General features: G+C 44.1%; 1 protein-coding gene across 1 annotated transcript in view; it reads right to left on the minus strand.

Annotated features, from left to right (window-relative positions):
- Positions 1-16,211, minus strand: part of MDGA2 (MAM domain containing glycosylphosphatidylinositol anchor 2) — a 231,052-nt gene that overhangs the window by 110,968 nt on the left and 103,873 nt on the right. The window contains exons 4-5 of the mRNA XM_083863873.1: positions 13,659-13,855; positions 5,679-5,811 (exon numbers count right to left, since the gene is read on the minus strand). Coding sequence (XP_083719999.1) covers positions 5,679-5,811; positions 13,659-13,855 — 330 coding nt within the window. The remainder of the gene's footprint in view (positions 1-5,678; positions 5,812-13,658; positions 13,856-16,211) is intronic.

A 16,211-nucleotide genomic window follows, 5' to 3' on the forward strand; every position in this document is an offset into this window, starting at 1 on the left:
CCTTGGCCTCCATCTCCTGCAGTGACGTGGGCACAGGGGAGTTTCAGTGGGTTGGGGCAGAGTAGAGATGACCCTGTTAGTGCAGGTGATGGACATTGGCACAGGATTGTAAACAATGGGTACGGGGTGATCTGTATAAGAGGCAGTGACCTCCCATCACAGGGCAGTCCCCTCGTGTCCAGGCTGCTGTGAACACCTTGGGGGACACAGAGAATTGTGAGATGAGAATTAATAAACAACGCGAGAAACCAAGAAAACCAAGACCTTGAGACTCCTCATCTTTCTCACACCAACCACAGACACACAGACACAGAGTCAGACTCTAAATCCTTCAGAGGTCAAGAGGGAAAATCACTCCCTCAGACCCACACGAACCACCAGCTTTGGAATCTCGGGTGAGAAACAACCGATTAAACCCGAGCATCGACGGGGCAATGTGGATTCCAAACGAATCAATGCCACCCAAGCTGCTTTGTGGGGTGAGATAAAAGCCTGATTTGCTTCCCCTCAATCATATTGCAAGAATTATTCCAAGGAGCCCCAGAATTCCTGTGGTTTTATGGGTAAATATCCCTTTTTTTTTTTTTTTTTTTTTTTTTTTTTTTTTTTTTTTTTTTCTCTCTCTGGCATTTTGAAACAATGATCTTCCCTTGAAAGGCTCCATTCAGGTTATTCTTAGCTCGGGAGCGTTCCCATTCAACGGGAGCTGGGGCTGAAATTCCCTTTTTTTTTTTAGTGCCTCCCATGGAAACTGGTGACACCATCAGCTGTCAGTAATTTCCTCTGTGACACTCAGCAGAGCTGGGCTTGGAGCACGGATTTCCACATGAGGAGGGGTTTGGTGCTGCTCAGAGAAACCTCAGTAAAGGTAAAGGTGGGGAGAGAATCATGAAATGGTTTGGGGCCTTAAATCCCATCCCATTCCAGCCCTGCCATGGGGCTGCCTCCCTTCACATTTTATAACTATTGGGATGAGAAATTTGCAGATCACTCACAAAATAAATCCCAACTCTGCACCTCAAAATATATCCCAGCACCTCCACATTCTGCTTTAAATGATTGGTTTTAATTATTGTCAATAATTCCTCCATGACACTCGGCAGAGCTGGGCTTGGAACAGCAGATCCAGGGATTTCCACATGAGGAGAGATTTGGTGCTGCTCAGAGAAACCTCAGCAAAGGTGAAGGTGGGAAGATCATGGAATTGTTTGGGATGGCCTTAAATCCCATCCCATTTCAGCCCTGCCATGGAGATGCTTCCCTTCACATTTTATATCTATTGGGATGAGAAAGTTGCAGATCAGTCACAAAATAAACCCCAACCCAGCACCTCAAAATAAATCCCAGCACCTCCTGGGTTAAAACATTCTGCTTTAAATGATTGGTTTTAATTATTGTCAATAATTCCTCTGTGACCCTCAGCAGAGCTGGGCTTGGAACAGCAGATCCAGGGATTTCCACACAAGGAGGGATTTGGTGCTGCTCAGAGAAACCTCAGTAAAGGTAAAGGTGGGGAGAGAATCATGGAATGATCTGGAATGGCCTTAAATCCCATCCCATTCCAGCCCTGCCATGGAGATGCTTCCCTTCACATTTCTGATCTACTGGAATGAGAAATTTGCAGATCGATTGGTGCCTTCAGACACCAGCACTTCTGCCTTCTGCTGTAAATGATTGGTTTTAATTATTGTCAATAATTCCTCTGTGACCCTCGGCAGAGCTGGGCTTGGAACAGCAGATCCAGGGATTTCCACACGAGGAGAGATTTGGTGCTGCTCAGAGAAACCTCAGCAAAGGTGAAGGTGGGGAGAGAATCAGGAAATTATTTGGAATGGCCTTAAATCCCATCTCATTCCTGTCCTGCCATGGGGGTGGTTCCCTTCATATTTCTGATCTATTGGAATGAGAAATTTGCAGATCAGTAACAAAATAAATCCCAACCCAGCACCTCAAAATAAATCCCAGCACCTCCACCTTCTGCTTTAAATGATTGTTTTTAATTATTGTCAATAATTCCTCCATGACACTCGGCTGAGCTGGGCTTGGAGCAGCAGATCCAGGGATTTCCACATGAGGAGGGGTTTGGTGCTGCTCAGAGAAACCTCAGCAAAGGTAAAGGTGGGGAGAGAATCAGGGAAACATGGAATGATTTGGGATGGCCTTAAATCCCATCCCATTCCAGCCCTGCCATGGAGATGCTTCCCTGCACATTTTATATCTATTGGGATGAGAAATTTGCAGATCAGTCACAAAATAAACCCCAACCCACAATCTCAAAATAAATCCCAGCACCTCCACATTCTGCTTTAAATGATTGTTTTTAATTATTGTCACCTTGGGTGTTGGTGACACCTCTGGGATGGCTCAGCTGCTCCATCCCCAGCACCCACTGCAGGTTTTGGGGCTGGTTTTGTGTTTTAAACCACTCTGTGATGGAAAAAAGAAACCTTTTTTCCTGGAAAATGAGGATCCAGTGTTAGATGAGGATCCAGGGGAGCACAGAGCAGGGGGAGGGAGGGGATTGTCCCCCTCTGCTCTGTCCTTGGGAGACTCCATCTGGAAAATTCCAGCTCTGGAATTCTCAGCTCAATAAAGTCGTGGAGCTGCTGGAGTGATCCAGAGGAATCCATGGAGCTGCTCCAAGGGCTGGGAATGTTCCCCTGGAGAGGAGAAGCTCCAGGGAGAGCTCAGAGCCCCTGGCAGGGCCTGAAGGGGCTCCAGGAGAGCTGGAGAGGGACTGGGGACAAGGGATGGAGGGACAGGACACAGGGAATGGCTTTAGGCTGGGAAAGGGGAGATTTGGGTGGGAGATTGGGAACTGGAAATTCCTGTCTGGGCTGGAATTCTCAGAGGCCAAGGTTGGATTGGGCTTGGAGCAGCCTGGGACAGTGGGAGGTGTCCCTGCCATGGAAAATGGATGGCACTGGGTGGGATTTAAGATCCAATCCAAACCATTCCAAGATTCCATCAAATGCAGAACAGCCGAATTCCCACATTCTGATCCCACAGAGTGGGGATTAAACACACTCAAAACCACAACAGTGACAATAAATCCGGGACATCTTTGCACCTCTCAGACATTCCTGACTCCCCATCCCACCCCATCCCACCCCATCCCACCCCATCCCATCCCATCTATTCCCATCCCATCCCATCCCATCCCATCCCATCCCATCCCACCCCATCCCATCCCATCCCTGCAGCTTCCAATTAAACCCACGGACAGGACAAGGCTGAAACAGCTTCAGCTCCGGGCTCTGATTTTCATTACTTTGGATTTATCCTGGATTCCCCTGGATTTACAGTTCCTCTAATTTCTCCGGAGTTGCACCGGGTGAAGCTCAACCAAAGAACTTCTGTGAGGTGAAGTTTTATTAAATGAGCCAAGTTTGGGTTTGGAGTCGCCCCCAGCTCAGTCCTTGTCCTTAATGAGCTCCTGCATTAATCACTTTTCACACCCAATCCTGCCCTTGATGCCTGGGATCAAATTCCTTGTGGAAAAGTGGGAATCTTTGTTATTTTCCAGGCTTGTTTACTTGGGAGATTTTCCCCAGAAAAGACAATTTTCTCCCCAAATAACCGTGGCACGGGTAAGGTGGGAATAATCCCTTATTTTGGCAAAACTGCCCCAGAATTACCCATTCCTGGGCTCAAGAAATGAGAGTTTGATGTTCCCCAACTGCTGGAACATCAAATTGTTTGAAGATGAGGCTGAACACGAAGTGAGACTGTTCTGGCTCCAACAGCAAAGTAATTCCAAGGAAAAATGGGAGAGGGATCAATTCCCACCCTCCGTTGTTGTGAATGAGGGTCAGGAGCTGCTCCCAAATCCCAAGGACATTTCCCATGGAAAGGATTCTCCTGCCCCAAAACCAAAACTGCTCATCAGGGGCAAACCTCACTTCAGGATGTTGGGTTTTTTCCCCCTGGAATAATTAATGGGAGTGAAAATTAAGGCCTTCCAAGTCATTTTCCTGGATATTTTTGGAGCAGAAAAAGCTCCTGGTGGAGCTTTCAAGAGTTGTGGGCAGAAGTGAGAATGCAATCAGAAATTCCAAAAAAAGCTGGAGGCAACTCCTTGGGATAAAGCCCAGAGGGCAGGAATGGTGGGAAATACGGAAGGGAAAATAAAACTCCTCACTGCTCCCAGCCACGCTCAGCATTTTAATTTTGTGTTCGTTTCCTCCCTGATTTCAGGGCCTCAGACACAAATTGTCAAGGCCTAACCTGCCTTAATCCAACCAAATGTTCCCACACTTCCTGTGGAATTTTTTTCCAAAGCACATTCCCCTGAAATTCCTGGTCAGCCAGAAATCCAAACTCAGAACTTCAGTCTCTGGCTCAGAAAGGATTTCAGACACATCCTGTGCTTATCCTGGACACTGGAAAGGTAAAAAATCCAGGATTTCCATCCTCCCCCAGCATTCCCAAATGCGTTTTTTGGGATTGACCCCTGGTGTTACACAACTGACTGATCCAAAAGGGATGAGCCCAAAAAAACACAATAAATTAATGAGAAAATTCACCAAACAGAAACAACTTTTCCAGGGATTCTGCCCAAAGGCTTAGAGATCTTCCCACAAAAAGGATTTCAATGCAACCCTTTGGATGTTTCCGTTTGGAACCGTTAAATCCAAAAGGAAACATTTAGGTGGGAATCAATGAGGGAATTGATGTTTAGGGGTCGATGTGAGAAAAGGTCAAATCAATCCCTGAGATCAATGGCAGAGGAGGAAAAGGTTGGGTTTTTCCCATGAAATATTTTGTGAAATAAAAATTCAGACATTTCAACAGCACGAGGAGCACAAAGAACTATTGCAGGGGATTCCAGAGGTCGTGGAGCTGCTCCATGGAGCCCCCTCTGCTCTGGATCCAGGCTGGGAGAGCTGGGAATGTTCCCCTGGAGAGGAGAAGCTCCAGGGAGAGCTCAGAGCCCCTGGCAGGGCCTGAAGGGGCTCCAGGAGAGCTGGAGAGGGACTGGGGACAAGGGATGGAGGGACAGGACACAGGGAATGGCTTTAGGCTGGAAAAGGGGAGATTTGGGTGGGAGATTGGGAATTGGGAATTCCTGTCTGGGCTGGAATTGCCAGATTTGCTGTGGCTGCCCCTGGATCCCTGGCAGTGCCCAAGGCCAGGTTGGACATTGGGGACAGTGGGAGGTGTCCCTGCCATGGCAGGGGTGACACTGAGTGGGATTTAAGGCCCCTTCCCACCCAGCCCAGTCTGGAATTCTGGGATCTTCTCCATTCAAACTCCAGGATCAGGTGAGGAGGAGCCTGAGGTGTCCCAGCCTTGTGTGACACAGGGACAGCAGTGGGACCTTCCCGGGGACAGAGACTTGATCCGTTCTGTCCCAGACCTCCCCACAGATGGACTCCAGTTTCCTGGGAATGGCTCCCACTGCCAGAGGGCAGGAATAGGTGGGATATTGGGAAGGAATTCCTGTCTGGGCTGGAATTCCCAGATTTGCTGTGGCTGCCCCTGGATCCCTGGCAGTGCCCAAGGCCAGGTTGGACATTGGGCTTGGAGCAGCCTGCGATAACAAAAGTCGTCCCTGCCCATCCAGGGGCTGTAATAAGATGAACTTCCAGATTCTTTCTACTCAAAACCATTCCGGAATTCCCTGAAAGAGCCCCAAAGAAGCAGATCTGAGTGCTGGATGTGCAGCTGGATCTGACCTGTTTTGTTGGAGAGGCGGAAGGACACCATTTTATCCGGGATGCTGCAGACATTCCGCACCGAGGCGATGCAGCTGTAGTTGGCGTAGTCCTGAGGTCGCAGGTTCTTCAGCTTCAGGATCTTGGTTTCTCCCTGGAAAAAAAAAGGAGGAGGGAATGTTAGGAAGGGACAGAGGCAGAGGGAAAAATGGAGTTTGAGGTTTGGATCTGTGTTGGGAAAGATGGGACAGGAAGGACTTATGGATATGATTGTCTGGTGAGAAATACTGCAGATGTAAAACCTGTGAGTGAAATAGGAATGAAAGCCAGTTTGGAGATGTGAGCATGGCAGGCAGGAAAACGGGGATGAGCTGGAGATGGGTTGAAAGACGGGAAAACAAAAGACTCAGGAATGTTGCCTTTCCACCCTGCCAAGACATCAGGGGACAAGTGCATAAGAAAGGAGTCTATAGAGTTTAGAATATAAAATGACATGGTGATGTAGTAGTTCTCACAGGCTGCAGGCAAAGTCTGTAGGTTTTGTATCTCGCGCGGGTTGGTCACTGTAAATTAGAATATTCAACAGAAAAAGAGATAGAATGGATTGGAACAAGGGGATCGCTCTTTTCTCTTCGCTCTTACCCTGTTGGCTCCTCTTCGCTTGCTCTTTTTGTCCCTTCCCCTCTCTTCCCCTCTCTCTCTCTTGCTCCTGTTTTCTCCCCACGTTTTTCCCCTGCTCCTGCCCCATTTTTACCCCTGAGCTCTCTTCTCTCTCTCTCTCCCCATTCTCTCTTTAGGGCTTTGCTCCAGCCCAGGCTGGTGGCTGAAGGCAAAGCCCTCTTTACCCACCACCCTTGGAATAATAAACCCCCGTGTTTCTAGAACATCTCAGCTCTGCAGAGTTCCTTGTCTCACCATCCACGGAAACATTTCTACAGATCTGTGATTTCCATCCTCCTCCAGCATTCCCAAGTGGGTTTCTTGGGATCAACAGCATGATGTTACATCTACAAGACACAACTGATCCAGAAGGGATGATCCCCCCCCCAAAAAAAGGGTAAATCCACAAGAAATTCCACAAAATGGAAAAAAAACTTTTTCCAGGGATTCTACCTAAAGGCTTGCCAATAAAAATCACTTTGAAGGCCTCCTGCAGATATCACTCCCTCATCATTTAAATCCCAAAGGATTTCCAAAGGATACAGGGAATATCAACACTGGAAAGCCAGAGGGAAAATTGGGTGGGTGGAGCCCTTCAAGTCGTAAATTTTTTTAGGATAATTTATTTTGAGGTGCAATTTCTGTGAACAAAAAAAATCCCAAGGTACAAAAACCCTCCTGTTTTTCTATAAAAACGAGGAGCTGCTGGATTCTATTTTTATGCAGGGAACAGGGATGGAGCAGGGAGCTGAATGAGGAGATGGAATGTGGAATTCCTTCAAACACAGGCAGCAGAAATCTGGGAAATGGGAAATGTGAGATTCACCCTGCAAACTTCCAAAAAAAAACCGTGGAAAATGTTCATTATCCCATATCCCGATAAATCCAAACAACTTCAATATTGGCACAGCCTTAGGAAAACATGGATTTTTATTTTTTTTTAACAATATTATGTGGATAAACTTCCCAGGAATATCCAAGAAAAATATGGAAATTTGAGAAAATGAATGAACAAAATTCCAAAAAACATAAATCCATATTAAAAAATTACAGCTGAGTAGAGAAGAAAAGAAACAGTCCTTGAAATCTTGGAGAGATTTTGGGAATATTGAGATTGAAGTGGTTTCTATGGACAACCAATCCCATGGAAATGATGGGATTAAAATGGAGCCCATTGCAAGGCCCAGCCTTGGGAAAACTGCTCCTAAAAATCAAATTCCTGCTTTAGGAGGTTCCTCTGGAATAGGGAAGGGCCTGGGAAAGGCACAGATTTAGGAACACATGGACGTGGATAAACTGCCCAGGAATGTCCAGGAAAAATATGGAAGTTTGAGAAAATTAATGTACAAAACTGGGAAAAACATAAATCCATATTAAAAAATTACAGCTGAGCAGGGAAGAAAAGAAACAGTCTTTGAAATCTTGGAGAGATTTTGGGAATATTGAGATTGAAGTGGTTTCTATGGACAATAATCCCATGGAAATTATGAGATTAAAATGGAGCCCATTGCAAGGCCCAGCCTTGGAAAAACTGCTCCTAAAAATCAAATTCCTGCTTTAGGAGGTTCCTCTGGAATAGGGAAGGGCCTGGGAAAGGCACAGCCTTAGGAACACATGGACGTGGATAAACTGCCCAGGAATGTCCAGGAAAAATATGGAAATTCAAGAAAATTAATGTACAGAACAGGGGGAAAAAATTAATCCAAAAGATAAAAAAAAAAATCAATCAAAAAGATACAGCTGAGCATGGAAGAAAAGAAAAAGTGCTTGAAATCTTGGAGACATTTTGGGAATATTGGGATTGAAGTGGTTTCTATGGAAAACCAATCCCATGGAAATGATGGGATTAAAATGAAGCCTTGGAAAAGCTGGTCCAAAAGATCAAATTCCTGCTTGAGGATGTTTTTCTGGAATGGGGAAGGGCCTGATCCAGGCACTGAGTTCTGGAAGCAAAGAGCAGCTTCATCCCAGCCATTCCCTCCTCAGCTCCAGGCTGAACTTGGCCTGAACTCCCAATGGAATTCTGGATCCTGTCCCCAGCTCGCAGAGATTTATAAAAATGTATATATTTTCCTCGTCGGTTGGGATAATTAGTCCAATTATGTCTAATTGCATAATTATTGTAAATACGGCAAATTTAATCTCGTGCTCGGGCTGAGCAATTCCAATGAGTGACAAGGAGGATGTGAACTCTCAGGGAAAATAAAAATCTCCATCAAGATTTAGGATTTGGGAAGTTCGTTTTCCCAACGTTTTTGTGGATGAGTATGGGCAGGTTTGATCAGTTTTTCTCCCCATGGAATGTGGAATTAGTGGATGATGTTTCCTGATTGACTGGAAAAATCTGATTGTGTTTAAGGAATTTGGATTTGCCCGGAGTTTTCCAAGTGTCTCCTGTGATTTGATTGCTGGCTGGATTTTGGGATCGTCCCAAAATATGGGCAGAAATGGGAAATGGGGGGAATTCTGCTCCTCTGCCCTGCTCAGGTGAGACCCCACCTGCAGAGCTGCTCCAGCCCTGGGCACAGAGCAGGACCTGGAGCTGCTGGAGTGATCCAGAGGAATCCACGGAGCTGCTCCAAGGGCTGGGAATGTTCCCCTGGAGAGGAGAAGCTCCAGGGAGAGCTCAGAGCCCCTGGCAGGGCCTGAAGGGGCTCCAGGAGAGCTGGAGAGGGACTGGGGACAAGGGATGGAGGGACAGGACACAGGGAATGGCTTTAGGCTGGGAAAGGGGAGATTTGGGTGGGAGATTGGGAACTGGGAATTCCTGTCTGGGCTGGAATTCCCAGATTTGCTGTGGCTGCCCCTGGATCCCTGGCAGTGCCCAAGGCCAGGTTGGACACTGGGGACAGTGGGAGGTGTCCCTGCCCATGGGATTTAAGGTCCCTTCCCAAGCCAAATCCTGGGATTTAAGAAGGATTGAGAAAAGGCGTCACTACAACTCCAGGCTTTTTATTATTAACCAAGCCTTTCACTTTTAGGAAATGATAAATATAGATGGAAAAAGTCAGGATTTGCCTGTCCAAACCAGCATCTCCCATTTCCATCCCAAGGCTTGGGCACTCACTGATGGCTCTGCTGGGATTTGGGTGGGATATTGGGAAGGAATTCCTGTCTGGGCTGGAATTCCCAGATTTGCTGTGGCTGCCCCTGGATCCCTGGCAGTGCCCAAGGCCAGGTTGGATTGAGGTTGGAACACCCTGAAATAACAGGAGTTATCCTTGGGTTGGAAGGGGATGACTTTAAGATCCCTTCCCACCCAAACCATTCCAGGATTTTGTGATCACCAGAATAATAAAACCATCAAAAATAGCAAATCAACCTCTTTTTTTTTTTTGGATAACAAAATCCTGAGACATTTTGTTTCCCTTCCCATTCCATTTCATTTCCGTATTAAAATCCACCTTCAGAGCCCTCAACAACAACAAAAAAAAATCCCTCTAAAAATTCCCAAGCCTTGATCCTCTGAAGCCAAAATCCCCTCTGTCCCTCTTCCCATCAGCTCTCCCTATTTGCATCCCTGCCATCAAATGAACTAATTAAGCAGAAGATGTTGATGACTCTTGAACCTTTAATTACATCTTCTCCTCTCATAAACACAGAGCAGATCTCGCCTGCACGGATCCAGGCCTCGCTAATTCCAGCTGCCCTCCAATAACTCCAGAAAGGTTATGGATAAAATTGGAATATCACCGGGACAATCTGATTTATTCATTAATTAAATTTTAGGAAGGGTGAGCTTAATAACCTAAAAAAAAAACAAACCCAAACTAATTTTGTGTGACGCATTTTAGTAGATGAATCCTTAGATTTTAGGGAAGGCAATCCTCAGCATTTCCATAGTGAAATATAAAATAAATTTTAAAAAAATCCATTTTCCCTTTTTAATTAAAATTTCCAAACTCCAGTTTACACTCGAGCCCAAGAAAAACCCCAGATTTGCTAAACTGGGTCCGTTCATGTTAAATTAAAAATAATCTCATTACACTTAGGACACCAATAACTCGACTCCGTGATTTAATTCCCATCTCTGCACCGTTCCAGGCTCCACATTTCTCCAGAAAACACGGAGCTGTTGGAGCAATATAAAACTGTCAAGTACAATAAAAAGCCAACAAATGAAGGTGCTCTCACATCATTAAGTGAAAATTATTTATGAAAGTCGCAGTTGCTTTTTGTTCCGAACACCAAATTACCAGGCGGTTTTCACCTCTGTCTTTCCTTGTTATTCCTTGGGGTTTTCCAAATCAATTTTTCTCCCTTTTTTTCCCTCTTTTTTTTTTATTTTCCTTTTTTTTTTCCTCCCACACTTTTGGCCACAGACAATGGGATTTGCCACTTTTTTTTAATCTTCCCTCGGTGCAAATATGTAAAAATGATAAATTATTCTCAGCTTATCTGACAGAGCCTGGATTCCTTCAGGGCTGGGAATGGGAGCAGGAAGACTTTGGAAAAGGTTTTATTTCCTTTTTTGCCACCTCATTTTTAAGTGGGGGAATTGTGAAAGGAAACTTTTTATTTAAAAATAAAAGAGGCAGGAAAAAAAAAAAAGGAGTATAAAAATCAAGATGGGGAGTTCCCACAGGGTCTGGAATTATGGAATTTTTAAAGGAAAAACCCTCTGAAATCATCGACTCCAACCATCAACCACCACCACGTTCTTCATTAATCCACGTCCTCAAGTGCCACATTTTTTGGTTTTTGAACATTTCCAGGGATGGAGACTCCACCCCTCTCCTGGGCAGCCTGTAGCTCTTCCATAAAGAAATTTTAACTAAAAAATTTAATCTGCATGAAGAGATTTTAGGGCTGTAATTTAGGCTGAGTGAGGAATCAATGAGTTGGATTGGGAAGGATGAGGAAACAAGAACCAAATCAGAATTTTGGACTTGCAGGATCCAATAAAAAATCACTTTTAAAGGCCTCCTGCAGCTATCACTCCCTCATCACCTAATAATTCACATTTTCACAAAAAAACTTAAATACATTTTATGTCAGGAAACCTATTAAACAACATCCAGAGCCCGTACCTCTTCCATAAAGAAATTTTTCCTAAAATTTAACCTACATGAAGAGATTTTAGGGCTGTAATTTAGGCTGAGTGAGGAATCGCTGAGTTGGATTGGGAAGGACGAGGAAACAAGAACCAAATCAGAAGTTTGGACTTGCAGGATCCAATAAAAAATCACTTTTAAAGGCCTCCTGTAGATATCACTCCCTCATCATCTAATAATTCACATTTTCACAAAAAAACTTAAATACATTTTATATCAGGAAACCTATTAAACAACACCCAGAGCCTGTACCTCTTCCCTAAAGAAATTTTTCCTAAAATTTAAACTACATGAAGACATTCTAAGGCTGTAATTTAGGCTGAGTGAGGAATTGCTGAGTTGGATTGGGAAGGATGGGGAAACAGGAACCAAATCAGAATTTTGGACTTGCAGGATCCAATAAAAAATCACTTTTAAAGGCCTCCTGTAGATATCACTCCCTCATCATCTAATAATTCACATTTTCACAAAAAAACTTAAATACATTTTATGTCAGGAAACCTATTAAACAACATCCAGAGCCTGTACCTCTTCCCTAAAGAATTTTTTCAAAAAATTTAATCTGCCTTAAGACATTCTAAGGCTGTAATTTAGGCTGAGTGCAGAATTGCTGAGTTGGATACAAAAGGATGAGGAAAGAGGAATCAAATCAGAAGTTTGGACTCGCAGGATCCAATGAAAATTGGTTTAAAAGGCCTCCTGTAGATATCACTCCCTCATAATTTATTAATCTATATTTTTATAAAAATTTAAATATATTTTGTGTCAGGAAACCTATTAAACAACACTCAGAGCCTGTACCTCTTCCATAAAGAATTTTTTCCTAAAAATTTAAACTACATGAAGACATTCTAAGGCTGTAATTTAGGCTGAGTGAGGAATTGCTGAGTTGGATAGGAAAAGATGGAGAAACAGGAGTCAAATCAGAAGTTTGGGCTCACAGGATCCAATAAAAATGCCTTTAAAAGGCCTCCTGCAGATATCACTCCCTCATCATCTAATAATTCACATTTTCACAAAAAACTTAAATACATTTTATGTCAGGAAACCTATTAAACAACATCCAGAGCCTGTACCTCTTCCATAAAGAAATTTTCCCTAAAAGTTTAAACTATATGAAGAGATTCTAAGGCTGTAATTTAGGCTGAGTGTGGAATTGATGAGTTGGATTGGGAAGGATGGGGAAACAAGAACCAAATCAGAAGTTTGGACTTGCAGGATCCAATAAAAAATCACTTTTAAAGGCCTCCTGCAGCTATCACTCCCTCATCATCGAATAATTCACATTTTCACAAAAAAACTTAAATACATTTTATGTCAGGAAACCTATTAAACAACATCCAGAGCCTGTACCTCTTCCCTAAAGAATTTTTTCAAAAAATTTAATCTGCCTTAAGACATTCTAAGGCTGTAATTTAGGCTGAGTGCAGAATTGCTGAGTTGGATACAAAAGGATGAGGAAAGAGGAATCAAATCAGAAGTTTGGGCTCGCAGGATCCAATGAAAATTGGTTTAAAAGGCCTCCTGTAGATATCACTCCCTCATAATTTATTAATCTATATTTTTATAAAAATTTAAATATATTTTGTGTCAGGAAGCCTATTAAACAACATCCAGAGCCTGTACCTCTTCCATAAAGAAATTTTTCCTAAAAATTAAATCTACATGAAGAGATTTTAAGGCTGTAATTTAGGCTGAGTGTGAAATTGCTGAGTTGGATAGGAAAAGATGGAGAAACAGGAACCAAATCAGAAGTTTGGACTTGCAGGATCCAATAAAGATTGGTTTAAAAGGCCTCTTGCAGATATCACTCCCTCATAATTTATCAATTCATATTTTTACAGAAATTAAAATACATTTTATGTCAGGAAACCTATTAAACAACACCCAGAGCCTGTACCTCTTCCATAAAGAAATTTTTCCTAAAAATTTAATCTACATGAAGAGATTCTAGGGCTGTAATTTAGGCTGAGTGCAGAATTGCTGAGTTGGATTGGGAAGGATGGGGAAATGAATCAAATCAGAAGTTTGGGCTTGCAGGATCCAATGAAAATTGGTTTAAAAGGCCTCTTGCAGATATTACTCCCTCATAATTTATCAATTCATATTTTTACAGAAATTAAAACACATTTTATGCCAGAAAACCTATTTAAACAACACCCAGCCGCGTTTGGGCGGGACTCACCGTCTGGAGCCCATCCCCAAAACTCAACCCACAAACCCAGTGGAGCCGATCCCGTTACAAAACCTCAAGATTGGTAAAAAATTCCCAAGTTTGAGGCCTTACCTGGGTAAAGAAGGGCTCGTAGATCTCCACGCCCTTGTCGGAGCCCTGCAGCAGCACCTCCTGGCCGCGGCGCCAGCTGTAGCGCACGGGCGGGTTGGAGTTGGCCACGCACCTGAGGAACACGGTCTTCTCATAATAAAACTGCTCCTTGGCTTCCCCGATGCTCTGGTGGACCGTGACTATGGGATCGTCCAAATCTGGGGAAAAAAAACCGAGTTTAAGCCAAGTTTTAGTTGCCTCAACAACGGCGCGGCGCCAGGAGTTTCCTGCGGCGCCTCGTAACTAGCCAAGGGTAAAACAGAGACAAAACAGCTCAAAAAAAACCCCCTGAATTTTAGGAGCTTTGCAGCAAAAAGTCAGGTTTAGGATTTATTTCCTTCTCCCCAACTGAGTCTCCTTCAAAACTCACATTTCTAGGCGGAACAACACAGGCAATCTCCCGCTAATGTCAATCATATTTCTATTATAGCGCGATGATTACCGCGGTTTTGTCTGGTTCGCAGCTTTACTCCTTGTTTCTTCTGACTCTTTTCCACAAAATTATAAAGCTTTGGCAATAAATAGACAGCCTGATTTGCATCCAAATGGCAGGATCCAGGAGTCCGTGGATCATGTGCGCGCAGCTGTTTGCTTTTAAAGCTGCAATTTAAGGCAGCAATTTAATGCAGATTCCCTGCTTTTAGTTACAGGCATTTAACTTCCAGCAGGTAAATTCATCCCGGGCTTTGGAACACATTTCTCTTGATTAAAATACAGATATCGGATAATTATTCCCACTGCAGCAGCTCGGAGAAAATGAGATGCCCACAAAGAGGAATTGGCTTCCACAAGGAATAAAAACACAATAGCCCTTGGAATATGAGGACACCGAAGTGATTAATTTGGGCTTGATCCCACCAGGATAAAAGAGATTCCTGGTCTGGGTTTTGGTTTTTTTTTTCTGAGATTTGGCTGGAAGGATGATTTTATTGAGGAAGGAAAGAAATGGAACAAGGAGAAACAAGGAAAGCAAATGATGGTTTTTTCCTAAGTACCGGTTAAAAACACACAACTCCCAAACGACCATTCTCACAGCCAGGAATTCCTTCCCAATATCCCATCAATCCTGGCTCTCTGGAAGTGGGAAGTTATTCCCCCTTCTCCTGTCCCTCCATCCCTGGAAACCAAAGGTTTTGGTGGGAAGAATCTTGAAGTCCATCCCAACCCCACTCCTGCCATGGCAGGGACACCTCCCACTGTCCCAGGGACACCTCCCACTGTCCCAGGCTGCTCCAAGCCCAATGTCCAACCTGGCCTTGGGCACTGCCAGGGATCCAGGGGCAGCCACAGCAAATCTGGGAATTCCAGCCCAGACAGGAATTCCCAATTCCCAATCTCCCACCCAAATCTCCCCTTTTCCATCTAAAAGCCATTCCCTCTGTCCTGTCCCTCCATCCCTTGTCCCCAGTCCCTCTCCAGCTCTCCTGGAGCCCCTTTAGGTACCCTCAGCTCTCCCTGGATCCTTTTCTTCTCCAGGGGAACATTCCCAGCTCTCCCAGCCTGGCTCCAGAGCAGCTCCAGCCCTCAGAGCAGCTCCATCATCCCCTCACCATCAATTCCATGTTTTTCTTGTGCTGTAATCCTGGACTCAGCATTGACTCCAAGCACTCAGGAACACAATTCCAATTCCATGTGCGACTCAGCCTTGGCTGTAACCATTCCAGAACCTTCTCAGCACTTCCTTGTTCCTTAAAACCCTTTGGACAGGGGTTAATTATTCCCTTATTCCCAAATTTAACTCTGTTCTTGCAAGGTCTTTGATAAGTGAGTAATTATCAAAATGTTTGTTCGTCGGGTTTATTTGAGGCCAAATTTCGGTGAAATGGAGAAGGATGTTCTCAAACCTTCACATGACCAAAAGGAACCAATCAAAGGCACCCTCAAATCCCTCTGCTAAAGGTGGAGAATCTCGGGATTGTTGTGGTTGGAAAAGCCCCCTGAGATCACCAAATCCGACCATTGACCACCACCAGGTTCACCACTAAACCAGAGGCCTCCAGAGCCACATCCACAACTGGATGAAGTTTTCCAGCAGTTCTGACTCCACCCTTTCCCTGGGCAGCCTCTTCCAGATCTTCCACAATCCATGGAATTCTTAAGGAAGAGCTTCATTAATTAAATAAATACATTAGAACATATGGAAATTCCGTGTTGAAAAGCAATTTCCAGGAAAAAAAAAAAAAAACCAAACTAAATCAAAAGACTGAAAAATTCATCTTAAGATCAAAAATTCCTCTTTAGCCACTCCAGTTCTATTTGCATAAGAAGAGTGAAGCTGGAGAGTCTCTTGATTAATTAGAAACAAAACCTGTTCCAAAATTCCCAACAATCCCAGCAATAAGACCTCGTAATGGGGCACGGATTTTAAATAAATGTTACCTTCACCCTCCCCTCCCCGAAACATTTAATTTAAGATCGCAGAAGCAAATTATGGATCTGCTGCTCCAAATTAGGATGGCATTTCCTAATGAGATTTCAGTTTTGTTCGAAAGGTTACTTGAAATCACAGCAGCA

Source organism: Zosterops lateralis (assembly GCF_965231275.1).
Source record: "Zosterops lateralis genome assembly, chromosome: 6".
Lineage (NCBI taxonomy): Eukaryota > Metazoa > Chordata > Aves > Passeriformes > Zosteropidae > Zosterops > Zosterops lateralis.